Consider the following 19,911-nt stretch of genomic DNA (forward strand, 5'->3'; position numbering starts at 1 on the left):
TGACAGAATATCCAAAACTGAGCTCAGGGCTCTTTAGATGCACAGGGGGCCTCAGAGTCATCAATCTGAGACCACCTGTGGCAGGGGCAACAAAACATTGTTTCACTGTTCAATTCACTAATAAAAAGCTCGATAGAACTTGGTCCAAAGTAAACTTCATTTAATTAGAAAAAATCTGTGAAAATTTACAACAGGAGATGAGGACATGATGACTTTTGGGGAGAGCAGAATGCCCATGAAATGCAGAGAACTGAGCCAGCACCTGGGTTTCTACCAGGAGTGAGCTATTACACATTTGTAATGCAGTTAATGGTATCACGGGGTGTCCATCTCCATGGAGAACTGTGCCAATGACAGGAATTGTCTTCTTGCTGAAAGAGGCATGACATGGCTTAATGAGTTCAATTAAAAAAGGCTAAACTATGAAAGGAAGAATCAAACTGAAATGCCCAACAATTTGAGTATATGAAGAATTCAAAGAGAAGAGGCATTTGTTTTAGCTTTATGACATTTAAAGCATATTTGTGAATTCCTGTTCAAAACTGTTTACCAAAAAGCCTATGAAAATGGGCTATCTCACTTCCAAAATATCCTGGAGCAACAAAATCCAGTTACAGCACAAAACATAACTTACATTATAGAAAGAACAGACACCAAGACAAATTTATACAATTTTCTGTGATTACATACTTACGGTATTTAAGTCCAAGCAATTTTCCTGTATCTCCTTTAAAGCCATTCACTGCACCAAGCAACTTTAATTACCTGGATAATTCATTGCATGCACATGACTTCAGCTACAGCATATGCAAAGATTTCCCTTGTTCCTAATTCCACTTTAAGCATATTTAACTAGAATTTTTCATGTAACTAATATAAGATGTACCATTAGCTAGCTGTTATGCTTCTGGTTTTGCACCAGAATACTTCTTTTGACTAGCTGACTGTATTATTAAAAACTAGTTGGAATGCCTGGGAATAGTTTTGCTATTGTTAAACCAAGATTGAGAGCTGGTGGCCAGATTATTTAGCAAAGCGTGATGATGTTTTGCTAACTCTACCCCATGTCACACTGTGCAAAATAATAAACTGTACAAATTAATAAATTCCATGCCATTCTCCCCCATAGTTAATAACTTGATACTCATTATAAACTAAGCAAGTTACATGCTGTGAGTTTAGTTCATTTTATGCTATCTCAACTCTTCCCTGCAAATCTGAGTATCAGTGTTAAGCACTTCTCTTTAGGATGGCCTTGCTCTTCTCTGAGCTTCAAAGAGTGATTCTTCACCCTTAGGCAGACATGTTCTCATCTTTACATGAAATCATGTGCCAAAAAAAGTCCATCTGAATGCTGCCACAGGTGAAGAGCTGACATGTCTCCCCATCAGACATATTTTAAACTAATTCACAAACACTCCTGTGCTTTATTTGGGACAGTTAGATACTGGACCTAGATGCGACTTCTAACTGGAATACCTGAAGGAGGAGTTTGGAAGCACCTCAGTATCCAAGTCTTTTTGCAGCTTTAGCTCCCTGGCTCTTCTGCAACAATTAACACTTCTTTCCTCCCCTAGTATTAAAAAGCTTAGACAGGTAGGGAAAAGCTTCTAGCAGAGTGGGAAACATTTCCTATCATATTCACTGTGTTAAATTAAGTTTGTCAACAGCATTTGTTCTTCAGCAAAATGCAGCTACATTTTCAATATACAGTAAGTTTAAAACCTCAGCCTAACACATGGATTGAGTAAAGTACAAAACTATTTAAACTCTATAAATAAAAATCTTACCTCTCTATAAAAATTACCATTGAATCACAATCCACAGTGAATGTGGTTTCATACACCAAAGCTAAACCACAAAGATCATAAACACCCAAACAGTAAAACCTTGAAATAAATCACAGCAGGGTTACCTAGAAAGAGAAGCCTAAACAACTATGTAAGAGACTTGCACAATTAAGGAACCTGAATTCTATCCACAAAAGTAACTTGGGACTTCAAAAGAAAGGAAGATTTCCTTAATACTTCACTTAATCTGAGACTGCCACCACTTAGTGACACAGCCCTTTCACAGTGAGGGGACATTAACAGCAGTGACATTTGGCGGTTTTTTTTCAAGAAACAAGTGATATCCTCCAGGGGTGACTCTTCCCTGTACCACAGCACTAAGCTATTGCAGAGCAATTTAACCCAGATAAAAGAGGCAGCACAGCCCACTGCCAGCAAGTTGTATACTAGTTGTGGGGTTTTAAAAGTAGGGAAAACTACACCAGAAAAACAGCACAGAATTACAGGCTTGGCCATCAAGGACAACCAATTACAAGGAATATAAGAGACTCTTCCCCCAAATGTGACAGGAGAATAACATACTTAAATAACATCCACTTTGGAAAAGTAATCACTGCATTGTATGGAGTATTTAAATAAACTATTTTGAGCAAATGTTTTATAATAATTTCAAGCAATTGCCCTGGAAATCTCAAGTTTGTGCTGAGATCAACTACTCTTGCTGCTGGTGCTGTGGCTGAACGAGCTCTAATCCGACACTCAGAAGTGAAAATCCTCTTTAAGAATAAGACATACATGGGGATAAACATTATGGCACAGTTCTACATCACCAGCTAACCTAAAGGACTGGGAGCAGAACTAACAAGAGAGCTACAAGCACATGGGATTTGCTAGAGACATTTAAAACCCTTCAGCCCTTTCTTACAGCATTCGTTCATAAAGACTCAGAAATTAGCACTCAATTTAATTCTTCATCTTCTACAATGATTGTTCAGTACCCTCACATTCCTGGCTATCTGCAGTCGACTACTGCCACTGAATTTGGGTGCAGATTTTCAGCTAATGGTGTCAATTAAGAAGCAGTTAGAATCGCTCAATTAATGCCAGCTACACTGTGTCAACACAACCAGATGAGAACAGGGCTCTGTCCAATGGTGCAACCTCCTCTATAAAAGAGAGAAAGGGATTCACTGAGTGGAAAAGTATTTCAGTGATATCTTGTTTAAACAGACAGCATACATTCCATCATACACTGGGGGACATTTTGTAAAGAGAATTTGCACCAGGCCTTTACATGTTATAAAACATTCCTTTATTTCAAATATAACGAGGTTGGAATACACAAGAAAAAAATCAAAAACATTTTTAGACAATAGCAAGTTTTCTTCAGCTTCTCTACCTTTGCCCAAATACTCCAGGATATCTTCCTTGGAGCTGTCCTTCACACCACCTTTGAAATACAATGATATCATCGTTCCTTGATAGTTCTCAGTGTAAAAGCCTCAGGGTTTGCTTGCAACAAATGGTCTTTAAAACCCAAAATAGACTCTCATCCCAACTGCTGCATCGCAGCAAACAGACTGTTTTCTGATTTTGGGGGCTCAAGAGAACTACATATAAACAAAAAAGATACTTCTGTCCTAGAAATCAGTTTGATTTCTTCAAATTTGGAAGACCTAAACACCAGTGAGAGTGAATCAGTTTCATCTTACTCAACTTACTCCCTCAGAATAGGAGTAAAGAAGATTAGAATGTGCTACAGATAAAGTGGTAAAGAATTCTGGGTAGGTTTCAGGTTGAAATACTGCAACACTGAGGTGTGATTTAGAGAAGAATCTTCTGCAACCAGGACCGCTGCTGCCTGTGCTGGTGGGTCCAGAGTGCAACATCCAACAGAGCTTTGCACAGGCACATGCAAAACATCACATCACTGACAAACTCACACCTTTCAGAGCCAGAAAATCACCACACATTCCATATCAGGATGGCTTGGCCACATCCACTCTGCTTCAGTACGGATATTTAGGATAAAATCTTGAGAGGCATTATTCAGCTTGTTCCAAATGCAAGTTTTCAAGCAACTAAAACACAAAGATATTTTAAGAGACTCAATTTAAAATGAGCAATTCCCATGGAATACTAATGCTGCCTTTGTTCCCATGTGTTTGCAGGCACATGGCAACAACACACTGATATTTTTCATTGCAAAGTGTGATGTTATATGAAAGATACATCCTGCCTCTCCCTTTGTGTGTAAATTGGACAAACGTGTTTTTCTTGGAGTCACGAAGCACAGAAAAAGCCAACCCAAATGAAAGAGGATGAGTAATGCATTGGTTCTGTTTTCCATCTAACCAACCCAAAACTATGCACTCTTTACACTTTTTTGCAATACACTGCCCTGGGCAAGGCTAAGTTATTCTTAACAGTGAGTGCACTGCTGTTGTCACTGACAAAACCCCAAAACATTTTGTTTCCTCTGAAGGGAGCATGACACTAAACAATCATTTTAAAACACCCTTAAATTAATGGGATTGTAAATATCTGCTGCTTGTTGTTGCTGTAAAAAATTTAAAATGCATCATCTGAGGGTTAGAAAGCTGAATTTGTGACTGATGGTGCTGCAAGCAAGCAAGAATCCAGCATAATCACCATGTCAGGCACACACACCACAAATATGCTGCAACTAAAAGCCATGGGGTTGCAGTCAGAGCTGGTATCTGCTCCAGCTCACTGCCCCAGGACATCCACCAACACAACTCTACAATGTCCTCACTCCAGACATGCAGGAAGCTGACTCTTGAATCCTTTCAGCTGCTTCACCCAACTCTGATCAGCATCTCAGCTACCCAAAGGTCCCACAGTAGATCCAAACATGCACTGCTGATCCTTCACGGTGTAGAGGTGCTACTTCCCAATACAAACATTGGAACAAAAGCCCAAGGGCTCCAGCCTGGAATGAGAATGCAGCACATTAAATCCAGGGCCAAGCTACCTCTCACGTCCTGAGGCAACACCTTGCTTTGGTTGTGTCAAGGCAATCCCCACCAACCACTACATGTCTGCCCCTAAAATACATGGAGATAATCCTCAGAGTAACTGTGGTTTTCAGCTAAATTAGATTGTCTTAAAACAGCCCAATGGAAACATAACAGGAAATAAACTGAAAATTTATACCAAACTGCAGAGATCATCCCAATCAAGATTTTTTTTTTTTTTTTCACTTCCCAAGTCATCTAAATGGAAGCTGGTCCTGTAATGTGCCTGAACAGAGGAACAGTGGCCAGGAATTAAACTGAAGGGAAGGAGAACCAGAGATAAGTGAATTTTCTGTCAAATCCCCATTCTAGCTTTCATACCTACTCCTTGCTTTAGATGTACATCAGTGACCAAAAATCACAATCAAAATAGAGTTCAGATTTGCATCTTCCATTTCCAGTCCCAAAGCTCTGTTTAGATAAAATACACTCCTTTAAAAGAGGGGGGGAAAAAACCGCTCTCAGCCTTCATGTTTCATCTTCATCTTGCATATCTTTATCTATTACAGGATCATGCTCCTACCAAATCCCAAACAATTTTTTACTGAATACTTTTAAAGCGTATTGTGTAAGTCCAGTGGCGCATGGCATTTTACCAATACTAAAAAACTTTGCAGAAATTAACACAACTATTCATATCTTAGCATCACATCTAGAACTTGGGATTATTCTTTTTGAACTTTTTATTCTCAGTGTTTCTTCAAGCATAGAAGAAATTCATGTTTTCTTCTGACTGTCTTTAAAAATGACATTGTGGCTTCTTGCAAGGAAGGAAGCCAGTTTTCCTAACACAAATCAATTACTGAATTTAAAAAAACACATCAAAATTTAGCATTTGGCTTTATCATTTAATGTTTAAGGAGAATTTATTGGAGTTTATTTTTCTGTTTGCATACAATTTTTTTCCATTGTATCAGGTAACATATCATGAAGGCAGACAGGGATTTGAATATGAAGCAACTCGACACACAGCTTCACATTTTCTAAACAAAAACAACCTTTCCACCTCAAAGAATATTTAAATGTATTATTACCAAGTCAAGTCAAATAGAATTACATGCATTTTAAAAGAAACCTGATATATCACTTTGTCTTCAAATAAGCAGGACTTATTTTAGTGCCTCATATTCTTTATTTTAGTAAAAACCCTGAATTATTCAGAATTACAAATGCTTATATTCATAAGGGATAAAAAAGATTTTGTTAGACTACAGTTATGTTAACACACTACTTCTATTTTTACTGCAAAATAAACACTTCCAAATTAAACATTTAACTGAAATCTGGAGTAGCAGAAAACAACAGATCTGCCCATGGTTTAAGTCAACATCAAACCAGCACCTGGATGAAATCTAGATCAGGTCTGAGCAGTCAAATTTGCTGTGACATTTTGGGCACTCCATGTCTCAGCAGTAATTATTCTGAAGGTTTAGAAATTGTGGGATAAGTGACCAGCTCTTCTGTTTATTTGCTTAAATAAAGCCAGTCTATTTACAAATACCAGTACTTGAATACACTATTAAGGAAATAAATAACATTTTTGTGCATGCTGCTGTGGCTTCATTCGTTATTTAACAGCAAAGGTGAGATGAGCTGAAGAGAGGTGGAGGCAACAAAACTTACACCAGTCCCACACACAAACCTTAAGGATTTAGCCAACATCATCAGCAGCAAAGAGATTTTAGTTTCTATCTAATCCACACACCCTTCAAGGGTTTGTGTAAAAATGCCAGCTTTCAGCATTCCTAATGAACATTCATAAGTCTGATCAGAAATTCAGTATCAACTAGATTTTAAAAGCTGTCTTGAGAGGTGGGGTTTTTGCTTCCCCCTACCCCTTTTCAAAATTTCAGGGCTTTTTTCCTCCCTTATTGCTGCTACTTTTAACACACAAACAACTAGAAAACAACTTAGAGAATTTAAAATTTATCTTTGGCTCTTTCTCTTGGGATTTTTTAAATCAGATTTTTTTTAAAAAAAGTTCCAAATTCAGAAAAATGGGGTTGGCAAACACTTCTCTAAAGCTGCTCTTTGCATCAGAAGCAGCTTTCAGTGACACAACAGTTTTTCCCACCAAAGCAAAAATGGAGAAAAAAGCCAGAAATGGTCTAGTTTCTTTTCAAGTACACTTCTGTTCCTCTGTTAGCCAACACTATCATAGGTTTCTGTACTGCTGAGCTGAGCCCTAATTAAACATAATAAAAAAATTAGTTGCATGTTTTGTATCTCCTTTTGGCAAGTACAACAGTGCAATGTTAATAAAAGAAGTAAATTCAATAAAGAGGAATACTTCATCCAAGGCAGAATAATTAAAAGACATACTGTGCTGTCGGCTAAAGTGCTAGATCCCCCCAGCTTTAATATCAAAGTCATTTCATGAGAAATGCTCAGTGCTATGTAAAGACACAGAGAAAGTGCTACAACATAAACTGGACCAATTTTTTTTCTTAAAACAAACTTGATATTTATTTATATCAGTTACACAAACAGTGAAAGATTTTAAAATGCACGCTAGACATTTTACAGATAAATAATAAAACAAGGTTCTGTCCTAAAAAGCTCACAGTTCAGCTTACAAAAAAAGAGGTATCTTAGGGAATCAAACATCCAGAGCCAGGTCCTGTTCTAAGGAGCTCACATTTTGTATCAGGGGGAAAGGAACAGACTGAAAATTAAAACACTACCTGATTTCTGGCAGTTTCCACCCACCTCTGTCTTTGGGCCATATAAGACAATTTTTTTAGTATGGCAGCAAAGGAAGAGTTTAATAAAGGAGTCATTTGAGGATCCTGCAGAAAGACCTGAGTACAGGGAAGATGCAGTTCATTGGTCTCTCTAGTTCAAACTGGCAAAGGCTCTCTGGCAAACCTTTGGGTGTGCTTTAAGCTACGAAGGGAAGAGGGAGGTGGGAAGTTGTTATGTAACTCAAATGATCCATCATGTGGCTCCAACATACAAAGTAAGGCAGGAGATGGAGTTCTGAAACAAAAGATGGAGAATAAGAACAGTATTAACAAAAAGTGCCTGTACACAAAAGCAAGGAGAACGGAAAACAAGCAAGAATTAGGAGTCAATTAATTACAATGCAAAGCCATGGGCAAAAAAAAAAAAAAAAATCCAAAACAAAAACCAGAAAAACTCTTTGCCATACCTTCAAGAAGGCACATGCCATGCATCTTCCCCCACCAATATTTATTTGTGTCTTTTTAGGAGACATTTAAAGTCTATCTGCTAACAGCTGGAACACCAGCAGCCCAACCAAGAGCTCAGCGACAACCATCCTCTAAAGCAAAGGACCAATAACAGTTTCACACTCCACACCAAGTTTTTTCCTCTATTCTATTATGAAGCCTATCTCTGCCTTACATCCTAGATACACAACTTTTTGTTTTGCCAGAGATGGGTGTTTAAAGTTCCAGATGCAAAGAGCAGAACCAAGAAGTCTCAAGGCTCTATTCCCTGGACCACAAATTCAATTCAGAAACAGACACAGCGAGACACCTTCTCACAGATCACAATCTTCATTCACTCACAGTGCCAAAAGTGTGCTGCCAAATAGGTCATGCACGTTTTTATGCACTCCTCTTCGCTTAGCAAGGCACAAAATAATCTAATTATACCGTCAGAATTAAAAAACTTCAAGCAAGAGAAAAGTTTGTACCCCTCAACATCTGCTCATAGCTGGACACAGACCCAAACAAATAAGGCTTTCTTAAAAAAGCTTTTTTAGTTGCCAGTTTCTACTCTTAATATATCTTAATTACTCCCTCTGCTGAAGAAACAAAACAGAATTCAGAGAAATATGTATTTTATCTTTTGACAGAACAGTCCAACTCCCACTTTAAACTGGAATATGGACATGGACATAATCTGTACATGCAGGTCATTTACTGCAGCCACACATTGCTCCGTAAGCAAAATAAGGCTAATAACACATTTCTCAAAAGTAGCACAATCAATGTCTACAGCCTACAAGTGTACAGAAGCAGGACATGCTGCTCATGCTTGCCAGGAGCAGGAGAGAACAGACCAGAATCTCTCAAGTTCCTGAATCTCTGAATGCATGATGTGATAGTTTTTCCTTCCATTTGGTTGTGATACAGGAGAATTAGAACTAGACAAGAAATAAGTATCACCTAGGAAGGCTCCCTGTTCTACAAATATGTTTTTCCTCTGTAAAAGGAATACCTGAGAGTACAACACAGGCCCACAGCTCAATCCCATCCTTTGTGAAAATACTCCTTTACAAGCAGTAATCATTATTGAACCTTTTAGCCCAGATGTAATTTCTTACATGTTACAACAAGTTTCACATGCATTGTGAATTTCAGCCAAGGTTGATGAAGTTCAATAACTTGGCTAACCAACCATGTGTACTGCTCATTACACAAGTAATAAATAGATTCATCAAAATGGACATGAAAAAGCAGTATGAACATCTGACACCATTTTCAGCTTACTCAATAAGAAAAATAAATTACAGGAACTCCAAGGGGACTTCTTAATATTTACAGTATGTAACAAGTAAGCAGTTGGAGCCTTATGTAAAGCAGAGAAATATTAATATTCCACAATATTAATCCAGAGTTAAATCAGAGTGATGGCACTCACGGAAAACTCACTCACTATTACCTGCCATAAATTTTAAGAATACGGCTCTGTAAGTTAAAGAGAACTCTCTTCTATTAATTGAATTTTGAAAATAATAGCTTTTAGTGGATTTTTATTTGTTCAAACTACATCAGTACTAATCCCTGACTGACAGCTATAAACATCCCACAACAGAAGGAGCTGAAAGTTCCACCCCAGAGGCACATTCCCCTCCATAAATTGTGCTTTTCAACACCAGTTATCTCAATACTCTACTCTGGCCAAAACCACATTTTCTGCACGACCCAGGCTCTCCTGGAAAAGCACCATACTCCCATTCCCTCAACAAACTATTGGTTTTACAACAAAATTCATGCCTGCTACAAAGATTTGAACTTCCACAAGGGAAATGCCTGAAAAAAAAACAGCTAAGTGTAAGTTTAACTAAGAAGCAAACAAAACTGGCACCAACATTTTCATGGTAGTGCTACTCATGCACTGTAAGATAATTCAGGATACATAGAGCCTAAGATTCACAAAAAAAAAGTCAAAATATACATCAAGGAACAGCTCTTCCATGATTTTAAAAGCCCAATAAATACAAAAGTATGCCATGAAAACAGGCACAGCTAGGACTAGGCCAAGAAAAATAATCTAAGGTTAGATATTGCTGATCTTTCTGTCTGCCTCACAATAAGCTTTGAACCCCAACCTCCATAAATAAGCACCACTCCAGTTCTCCAAACGTGGAACACTCCCAGCATGGAAACCTCCAGCTTTACAAAGGCAGTACCAGTCCCTTCTGCATCACAAGTTCTACTCTGTACTGAGAATATGACATGCATCCCCTTAGCAAAACCCCAGCATTCCCTTCTCTGTGAACCACTGAGCTACATCAGAACCATGTACAGAAACTCCCAATAAAAATAGGCAGGAGTTTTATTAATCCACAGGATTTCACGCATTTATAAACATTAATTTTGGTTCAGACAACAAACTCTTTTCACTAAACTGGGGAAAAAACCATTCAAGAGGCACTGTCACAAATTTGCTGCCCTGGCTCACATCCCTTTTTCTGCTCTTGTAAGAAACAGGATGCAAATAATAACTACTAGAAAGCAAACATCTTGGTCTCTTTTCATCATAATAAGCCATATTAAAAAAATAAGTTTATACCAAGAAACCTTCAAATTATCATACGAATAGACTGAGAAAAATAACAATAGGGACCAAAAGCAGACAGATGTATTTTCTGTCAGAGGTTTTCCTCTTCCCAAAACAAACTATCCAACAAAAACAAGCTGACTTTTTCAAGGCTGACAAAGTTCAGGTGTTCCAGCACAAGGGAAATTCCCAAACCATACAAGAAATCATAAAGTGAATCTGAAACAAAGGCTATCCTGGGCAGCTCCTTTGTCAAAGCCCCACCAAGTTGCAAAACCTCTATTTCATGTGGAAATGGGAGAGAGAAATTAGAAAATAAACAGTTCTTTCAAAGAAAAATGTGCACATTTTTCAAGGAAAACTTGCAATCTAGCTCAGAAATAGAGCTGAATAATTCCCTCCTGACAGACAAACATCTGTGGGCTTAGACCACCAAACTCCAGGCAGTACAGCAGAAGACAATGAACATATTTAAGACAGTCAGTCTAATACTAATAAAATCAAGAACTCAGTGATATGTGAAGGGTCTGTTTAATTCTGTTAAAACTATTCTAGTAGTTAAGAGGGGAAAAAAGTAGGTTGCTATGCATTTCCTTGGTTTGTAAGAATATGTTTTAATAGAAGGTGTCTTCATTTGATAATATGTACCAATAACTTTTTAGCTGTAATCAGACTTTGAGAGTTTCAAAACCCCAGTGACACTGCTGCAATCTATCTTGCACACGTTTTGTAAAAACTCCTTTCTTTTTACTATTTCAAGCTAGCTTTTCATCTAAAAACATAATCACAGCAAGGTTTAGGTTGGGAGGGACTTTAAAGATCACCCAGTTCCAATCCCCTGCCACTAGATCAGGTTGCTCAGAGAGTCACTAGGGGAAAAGTTCCAATAGACAAGAATAAAACAGAAAAACTTCTATCATTTATAAAAATTAAATGGCCAGTTACTGAAAACAATTTTTCGTATCATAAAGCAGATGTTTAATTGAGATAGGTTATAAGCACATTTCTCAGCCTTTTGCACTGGTCTGACAAAAGTTGCCAACACTGAAGTTCTGTACAAGAAATAAGAGAACCACGGTAACTTCTCACACCAAATGTAGATACAAACCAAAATGTTACTGCAGCACTGACTCATCTTTTAAGCACTGATTTAGTACCTAATCCACAGATTCTCTCCTGGCTAAAGCTTCTCTATTGCACAGAAGTAAAAGTGCCAGAAAAAAAGTAATTTTTTTTCACTTTTAACAAACCATGAAACAACAATTATTTTGAGGAAAACAATCTAAAACATTAAAACATTATCAGGGAAGGCAATATAGCAAGCCACATTGTGGCTGGAGCTTCTGGATTTTCCTCAGCCTCTGAAAAAAAACCTAATCTGGCTGTTTTGGGCATCCCTTTCAAAATCGATAAACAGGCTTCTTTTGACCTTCATCTAGAGGAGAAAAATTAGAATCCCAGTTTGAGCAACTGCTTGGTTGTGATTATCAACACAGCTTTGTGATAAAATCCTGGAAAAGAGTTTAGAAACACCCTACTTTGTGGAAATCTGCCTTCCTGGATAGAACAGACCCATTCTGCCCTTCCATTATAATTCTGCAACACCACTTGCACTTCACCACTCAGACACACTCCAGTCACTGGGTTAGATGCAACTGCACCTGACACAGAAACTGGAACATATTGTGGTCCCATGGTCATACAGGTCATATATCATCCTCAAAAACAGACAGCAATTTTTATGTATGTCAGAATATCTTTTAATTTAAATATTAGCTACACAACTGGCTCTCTGATACTAAAACCAAGTTAGAGTATTTTTAAAAAAAATATATCATTTGAGATTGCTTACACCTACAGTTCAAAATACCACATCTCTGTGTAAAATTAAACCTAAAGGAACTGCTGACACACTTTTATAAATTTACAATTCTAGCCCTAATAATTAAGAACACAAAAACAGAATTACAGGAGCATTTCTTATGAAGAGCAATAAGCACCAGGTCGCTTTTGTTCCGTATTTTCAAAGAGCAACACAGACCTCTACTGGCAGCACTGGTGAGCAGGAATCAGCTCATACCAGCAGCAAGCTGGAGGAGGTATTTCCCTGTAAACTCGTGTTGAGACCCTCAAACAGAAAAACAACACTCAAAATTCCCACATCTTCAACTCCCCCCAGTGGAGTAAGTCTTACAGACTCTGACAGAGCCAACTGACAATTTACACTACTCACATTTAAATGTAAAGAGAACAATATGCTTTTAAAACTGGGGCTGACTGCACAAGAGTGAACAGTTCAGTAAGTCTGTCCTACTTCTTTTTAATCCACCAGCTTTGCTGGTACCAAAAGTTACCTCAACTTTCTAATGTGATAGTCAGAGTAAAATTTTGATGGAGCATAAAAAAACTGATAAGAAAAGAAACCTTAAAGAATACTTGGACTACACTGTCAGAAGAAAAAGCTTCTAAAATAAAAAACAAAATACTTCACTAACAACTCTTGAGCTGCTAGTACCTCTTTGTATTGTAAGAACATGAATCATTTGTTAACCTTTTCCAAGTTGTTAATTAAAAATAATTAAGTGTTTATAAATGTATTTTTAGTCATTTTCCCCCTCACACTATCCACAGCAATTTTAAGGATTAAGTTAAGAAAGTAGGTGTATAATCTAGGAGATTCTTAAGATCACTTTCCTAATCAGGAATGAAAAGAGCCAGCACAGGGCAGACAGTGTTCCTGTTAAGTTAATGGCAATGAGGCAATGTGTGACACCACTAAAACCCTAAAACTGCTCAAGTCATCCAAAGTATTCCCTCAGTAACTGAGCAAGCATCTCTGTTTTTCAGAAGTTGAGGAGATTTTTCAACTCTAAGAGAAAAAAAAAATGCCCCTGACAAGCTACATAGAAGTCCCTGTATTAGATTCACAAATAAAGTGAATTAAGATATCATTCCATCTTTGCTGATCTGTTTTTAACATTGCTATCTTAAAGCAAAGTATATGGATGAATAAAATCACCACTTATATGTGCATCCATCTTTCAAGGGATTCTCAGCATTTTCCAAACTTTATCTTGAGCATCCAGCAGTGCAGTAATTGAAAACACATTTTTCTGGTTTCAGTCTGTCAAGTTACAGCTTGATCTTTGTTCTACCCATCCTGAAATGAAACATTTCTCAGCAAATGGAGAGACACCATAGTTAGTTATTTTCAAATATACCACTGAAACTCATCTGGACAACAACCAAAGGGTTATTTTTTTCCCTTGCATTATTGAGTACAAACAAATGCTCAACAAGTAATACATTTTTTTTTTATCTCTTTCCACTTAATGGACAACAATATTTCCCTAAAATTATTTACACTTACCTCTAAAAGGAAACATTTTGCTGTTCCAAAATCACAGGAATTGTTTACTCCTCAAAATACTCAGGAAGGAAACTATTACCTTCAACGTCCACAGAAAATTTAAAAGGACTATCTACAACACCAAATGGAACACAGCACTGAAATCCTAAAATAACTGCAAAATAAGCTCCAAAACTGGTAAGAGTCCCCTTGAACCAGCTTATTAATTCAATGTTCCATGGCAATTGGTAAGGAACATCAGACACTGCATAGGACTAAAGCAGCATTAAATACAACGTGATATGCAAGAGTTTTAAGTTAAATAGGCCATAATACCATCTGAATCACAAATTTGCTACCCTCATACTTATGGACTCTAAATCCAAGGAAAAATGTTTCAAGATTGATTACTTGTGACCAACCCAGATTATAAACCAAGGGAGAAACATAAAAAAAAAATCTTGACAAAACCATCATATATATTGAATTAATCTTTTGCCACATTTGAAACACCACCCACTCATTCAGCAAGGGTGAATGGCAGCTCTGCCCCTGCTGAAGGAAAATCCCTTTGAGTCCAGGTAATTCTTTAAATGTTCAGAGACTGCACTGTTGCACAGAAAGCAAATTGTACTGCTGGATGCAATGTAAAGAACGCTGTACCAAGAATTTGGAACATAAACCTCATTAGGAAGCCCAAATTCATTGAGACAGTTAAGTACAGCACCTGCTGTCCCAACTGCAGTGCCAATCTGTAGCAGCACATCAGGCAGTGACAGCAGGATGTGCTGTTAAGGTCTAAACTGCAAGGCACAGTAAAGCTCTAAATTCTTCATGTGACTCCTGTGCAATAACACTCCCTGAAATAATTTAGAAATAAAACCCAAGGAAAATCAGAGTGATAAGTCCTGCTATTAACCCATTTTCCAGAACGTCTTCAACGTTTTCCAATGTCCTCAAAAATGCACTTAAGTCAAAATTCTGAACTAAAATAAAAGCCACCAAATAATTTGCATAAGGACTCCTTCAATACTGATGTAATCCCATCCCAAAGAAAAATGCAAACAACAAAAGGCAACAAAAGGTCAGCAGTTGTCTGAATCTCTCACTCATCCATTATAGAAGCAGCAATATTTAACAGGTATCTAAACAAGCTGGATGTCTGAAGAGATTTATGAACCTGTGAGACAATACAACTAATAGGGATTACTAAAGGTCAAAAATTGTATTTCTCTAAACTAAAGAAGCCTTGAGTAAAACATCCTGACACAAGTTCATCATAAAATTCACTTGAAAGTTCCTTGAGATATAAAAATTGCACAGCCTCCTGGGAAAATCTTTACCTGAGTTTACTTGCTGGCATTAGAAGCTTTTCTGAATACTTTACCTGAAATTCCCAGCAGCCATACAAACCTCACTCCTTGTCCTAGCCACCAAGGTCATAAAAAAAAAAAAAAAATCCCTTCTAACTAGGCATTTTATAGGAAAAAAATTCAAATCAAGTTTGAAAACCAAAACTATAGAGCTATTTAAACAAGCAAGTAGCCTGTAAGATAAAGTTTGCCATATTTTACCTTATGTTCCATGTTAACCTACCTATTCCTGAATTGGCTCCTGTGATTACAACCACTTTCCCACTCAAGTCACGACCCTGGAGAATTTCCATTGCAGTACTGTTCCCATCGTATTTTTGTCTAGTAGTAGGTTTTACTGGATTATCTTCTACTGTAAAGGCCAGTCTTGGGTCAAGGTAGGTAGTCCTTTTGTTTATGTGGCTGCAAAAGAACACAAAAATTCAACTGTTTGAACCCTTCTGTTCTCTGCATTTAGATTTTAAATGTATTACAACCACTGATGTGTGCAATTCCAATGAATTATTTAGATTCCAAAAAAATCAGGGTTTTTTTCAGTTCGGTTCAAATCATCCCAATCACATTATTTAATCAAATTTTTTTCCAGTTGTGACAGCATTCAAAAATAATTGTATTTACATACTTCACAACCCATTCTGACCTTCATATGAACCCCTGACATAAAAGACAGAATTCTGTCAGGAGAAAGAAGAAAAATATCTTGTTATATTAGGAAGATCTTAGCAAGTCTATAAAAGGACCACACACTTGTCCTTGAAACAGCAGACACTGCAGTATCTGCATTTGGATTCTGAAGCTGCATTTATTAATCTTTTTGTCTTTCCAGATGATATTGTCACAGCATCATAACTCAAAAGGCTACTCAGCATGCAACCCAGCTGTCCTCCTTCAACATACTCCACAATTTGAGATACTTACTCTACAAAATAGACTTGTCCATTTTCATCAGTCTCCTGCTCCCATCCATATGGCAAATCTAGAAAGCACATAAAACATTAACTTTATTTTCAGGCATTCGAATACTCTTCAGTGTGAAGTTTAAGTGATTTCTCAGACTGATGAGACACAACTCTGCATTATTTCTGTAGGTGGTGCAGCTACCTGCTGCCCTTGAAAAGCAGAATTTGAAAGGATTGCTTCCCTAATCACACACAATTGCTCTGTCTCACAGAAGTGCAATACACAGAAGATGTGGTACAAGTGCAACGACCAGCAGATTAAGTATAAAGACAATCTAAAAGAGTCTTTTCATGTTATAGCACAAAAATAATTTCATCTTATAGCACAAAAAAAAAAAAAAACCAGGAAAATGCAATCATGCTTCCAAGCACAGACACATCTGTACTACTTACAGTTCGGTATGTATCCCTGCTAAAATAAATAGCAAAATCATATAGGAAAAGTTATCTGTAACATATACCGAAAACTGAAAGATGGGCATGAGACAAAATAAATCAAACCTAAAAGATTCAATCAAGTTGGAAGGACAGATAAAAGAAAAATGATCCATCTTTACGCAAGAAATTCTTATATAAAAGATCCTACCAAAGTATTTAACAGATGGCATTCACAGTATTTCTAATTTTAGCTGGAAAGTACTCGTTTCACTTTGATTGATATAAGATTTACTGAAAATACTTCACTTATAGTCAGCTTACCAATGCCAAAAGAAATACAGCTTGCCAACAGTGCAGTACCCCCAGGTACAGAAGCTTCTGGGGAAATCTGATTTAAGGCACTGATCCAAGGTCCTTGAGAAGTCATTTTCCTCTGGAAATGTCCTGCAACACTGTCTGTCTTCTGTTCTGGCACAAACATTCAGCTGGGTTGGGGGAACCAGGTAAAATGAAAACTAACGAGGCTCCCTTCTGTGCCAGGGATACTCCTTGATGAAATACATTCTTTGAAGAATATAATCCAACTATAAATATTATCTGATGGACACCAGGAAAAGAGAGAAGACCAGCTTTTGACTATATGCTTTAAAAGCCACACTAAAACAAACTCCATAACCTGGAATTAGTACTTTGGCTTTATGGAGCAATACAGGGAAGCCATAAAACTGCAAAGTGATCACCCTGCACAGACACAACCACAGAGGTAAAACCCCACTGAAATCAGCCATATCCTGCAAGCTCAGAATCAGTGACAACAAGGAGATCAAAACGAGATCAGCCAGAGTTTGTGGAGGAACTAAGTGTTTGTAACAATCTGAGCTCATCACGAAAGTTTAACACAAACCTCCTGCAACACGTTTCCTCTTCCCAGACTTAGGATGCTCCCACTGTGTTTTTTCTTCTAGGTGGCTGCAGGAAAAGAAAAAGTTTAAGGTTTTCAAAAATTGCCCCATAATCTCTCTGATGTAATCTGAAATATGGCCACAGTTCTTAAAGTAACTAACCAGACAGCACAGGAGTCTATAAAAATTCAAATAAATGTTTGACTTCCAATCCCAGTTTTCTCACTTATGAGAAGAAAAAAAAAACCAAAAACTCATTTAAAAATAACATTAACAGACCCAGAAAAGATGATGATCCTTGGCAGGAGTAAGGAAGAAAGAAGCAAGAAAAGACTTTATCACCAACTAGTAGTAATATTAGAAAGTCGTCAAATTGCAAAAGCACCTTTCTAAAACTCCTGCCTAATAATATTGATTTGTACAGTACAACATAAGAAAGTTTGATTTCTGCATGAGCAATTGTAGCTTTGGACAAATAAGTTTATCCACAGGCCTTGACTGGCAGGATACTTATTTAATACACATAACAATGGTATCCCATCTTTTCTTCCAATTCAGAGACTTTATTCATTTCAATCAGCAGAATTAAAATACTCCATCACAAGATTTTCTGCACTACAGACTAATTAGCAAAGTCATGTGCACATAAACAAATAACCAAAGTGCTGAAATCGGGTTGGACATTAAAATCTCATCTTTCATTGAGTGTTTTTAAATAACCAAGTTTTAAGAGTCAGGCAGGGATTAATTGAATGTCCAAACTGATCTCTGCCCAAGTGTGAAATAAAGAGTGACAACAGCAATAAATAACACACAAGTAACTACAAATAACCTACAGGCTCAACAGCAATTTACACACAACATAAGCAACTTTCCCTTCTTACAGCAACCCCACGGTGACAGCACATGGTATTACAGGGATCACAGCTGGGGAGCTGAGACTAACCTGAGTGACCTGAAAATAGAAGATATTTAACCAAATTACAGCAGCCTGACACATAAATGCTTGTCCACCTGGGTGCACACCTAACTCATCATAAACACCTTTAAAAGTCTTAACCCAAAATAATCCTATTCCAGCTAAAAGTTCATATTGGTGATGAGGTTTAAAGAAAATTCCCAGAATATGCAGAAGTATCACACATATAGAGTGTGTAATTAAAGGCAGCAACAGTGCTCCACCTCCACATATCCAATATATATTTAGACACACTGGGCAAGATTTTCAGACATAGATATATTCATGTCATGCCATTAAACTGAACCAGTCCTTGTCCAAGAGTTCAGAAACAGACCTGATGAACTGACTGTGTAACAATTACGCTCAGTAATAACTTGTCATTTCACAGGTTACTTTCATAAGGGATTCCTTCCTGAGAGAGCTTTTGAAGCCAAAGGAAATACACAACTGACCTCAGAAAAGCAAACACCTAGAGAGAAATTGCAGTGTTTGCAAAGTGTGGATAAACCAAAGCATTCTGTCCAGTTTCTTCTAAGAGCAGAACTTGTGAGGACTAGGTGAACTCAGCTCGAGTGAGATTGAACCATAGTTTTCCACCTTTTTGTGGAAGGGAATAACTCTTGTCGTTTTTAACAAGCGGGAGGAGATCCCAAGATCAGCATGGCTACAGAAACTGCACGAGATACATGTATGTATAAACACATATTCCACTGGGTTAGTTCATCCTGTGGCACATCCCCTTTGTAACCCGGGAGGATGGAATCACGTCCAGCGGCAGAAGGTGCTAAACGCGATTCTTTATCTCTTGGCCAAGGCGCACTGAGGAGCTGAGGAACAGCACGCACAGCTCTTAACTTCCATCCGACCTGTTTCTCCCCTGTTCCCACAAAGAAGAAAACTGACTAATCTGCAGTACTGTGTAAGGCTCGACCGAAATGCACAAAGATCGGGCACTGGAACAGCTCCGGGGCGGCTCCGGCACCATCCCACACGGGGCAGGTGGCGGCGGCTCCGCACCTGCGGCCGCTGCCCGCTCCCAGCGGCTCCTCGGGGGCGGCTGTGGCTGTCAGAGCCTTGGAGCCCGTCCCTCACGCCCAGCCCAGCGCTCCCCGGAGCCGGGCGGGCACCGCACACAGACCCCGCGTCGCCCGCACGCCGCTCCCGCCGCTCCGGCCCCGCCGCTCGTCCGTGAGGGGCGGCTCTGCGGACGCTGCCCCGGGGCGGTCAGAGCGCTGCGGGCGGGTTCGCCCCGCTGCCGCCCTTACTTGGCGTAGTAAACCCAGCCGTCCTTGGTGGTGCGCTCCTCCCAGCCCGGGGGCAGCTCCTCCTCGCTGTCCGTGTCCTCCAGCCCCGCGTACTTGAGCGCGGCCATGGGCTCGGCGCAGCCCCGCTCCGCCCGCGCGCCCC

At 38.5% G+C, this 19,911-nt stretch overlaps 1 protein-coding gene across 3 annotated transcripts in view; it reads right to left on the bottom strand.

Annotated features, from left to right (window-relative positions):
- Window positions 1-19,911, bottom strand: part of WWOX (WW domain containing oxidoreductase) — a 476,595-nt gene extending 456,684 nt beyond the window's left edge. For 2 of the 3 annotated variants that reach the window (XM_066327560.1, XM_066327561.1), the window contains exons 1-4: window positions 19,770-19,911; window positions 17,546-17,610; window positions 16,223-16,280; window positions 15,528-15,706 (exon numbers count right to left, since the gene is read on the bottom strand). In XM_066327560.1, the coding sequence (XP_066183657.1) occupies window positions 15,528-15,706; window positions 16,223-16,280; window positions 17,546-17,610; window positions 19,770-19,876 (409 nt within the window). In that variant the 5' untranslated portion in view covers window positions 19,877-19,911. Of the gene's footprint in view, window positions 1-15,527; window positions 15,707-16,222; window positions 16,281-17,545; window positions 17,611-17,705; window positions 17,728-19,769 lie in introns of those variants that run through there. The other variant, XM_066327562.1, reaches the window with a different exon arrangement.

The sequence above is a fragment of the Sylvia atricapilla genome, chromosome 12 (genome assembly GCF_009819655.1).
Source record: "Sylvia atricapilla isolate bSylAtr1 chromosome 12, bSylAtr1.pri, whole genome shotgun sequence".
In the NCBI taxonomy this organism is placed as follows: Eukaryota; Metazoa; Chordata; class Aves; order Passeriformes; family Sylviidae; genus Sylvia; species Sylvia atricapilla.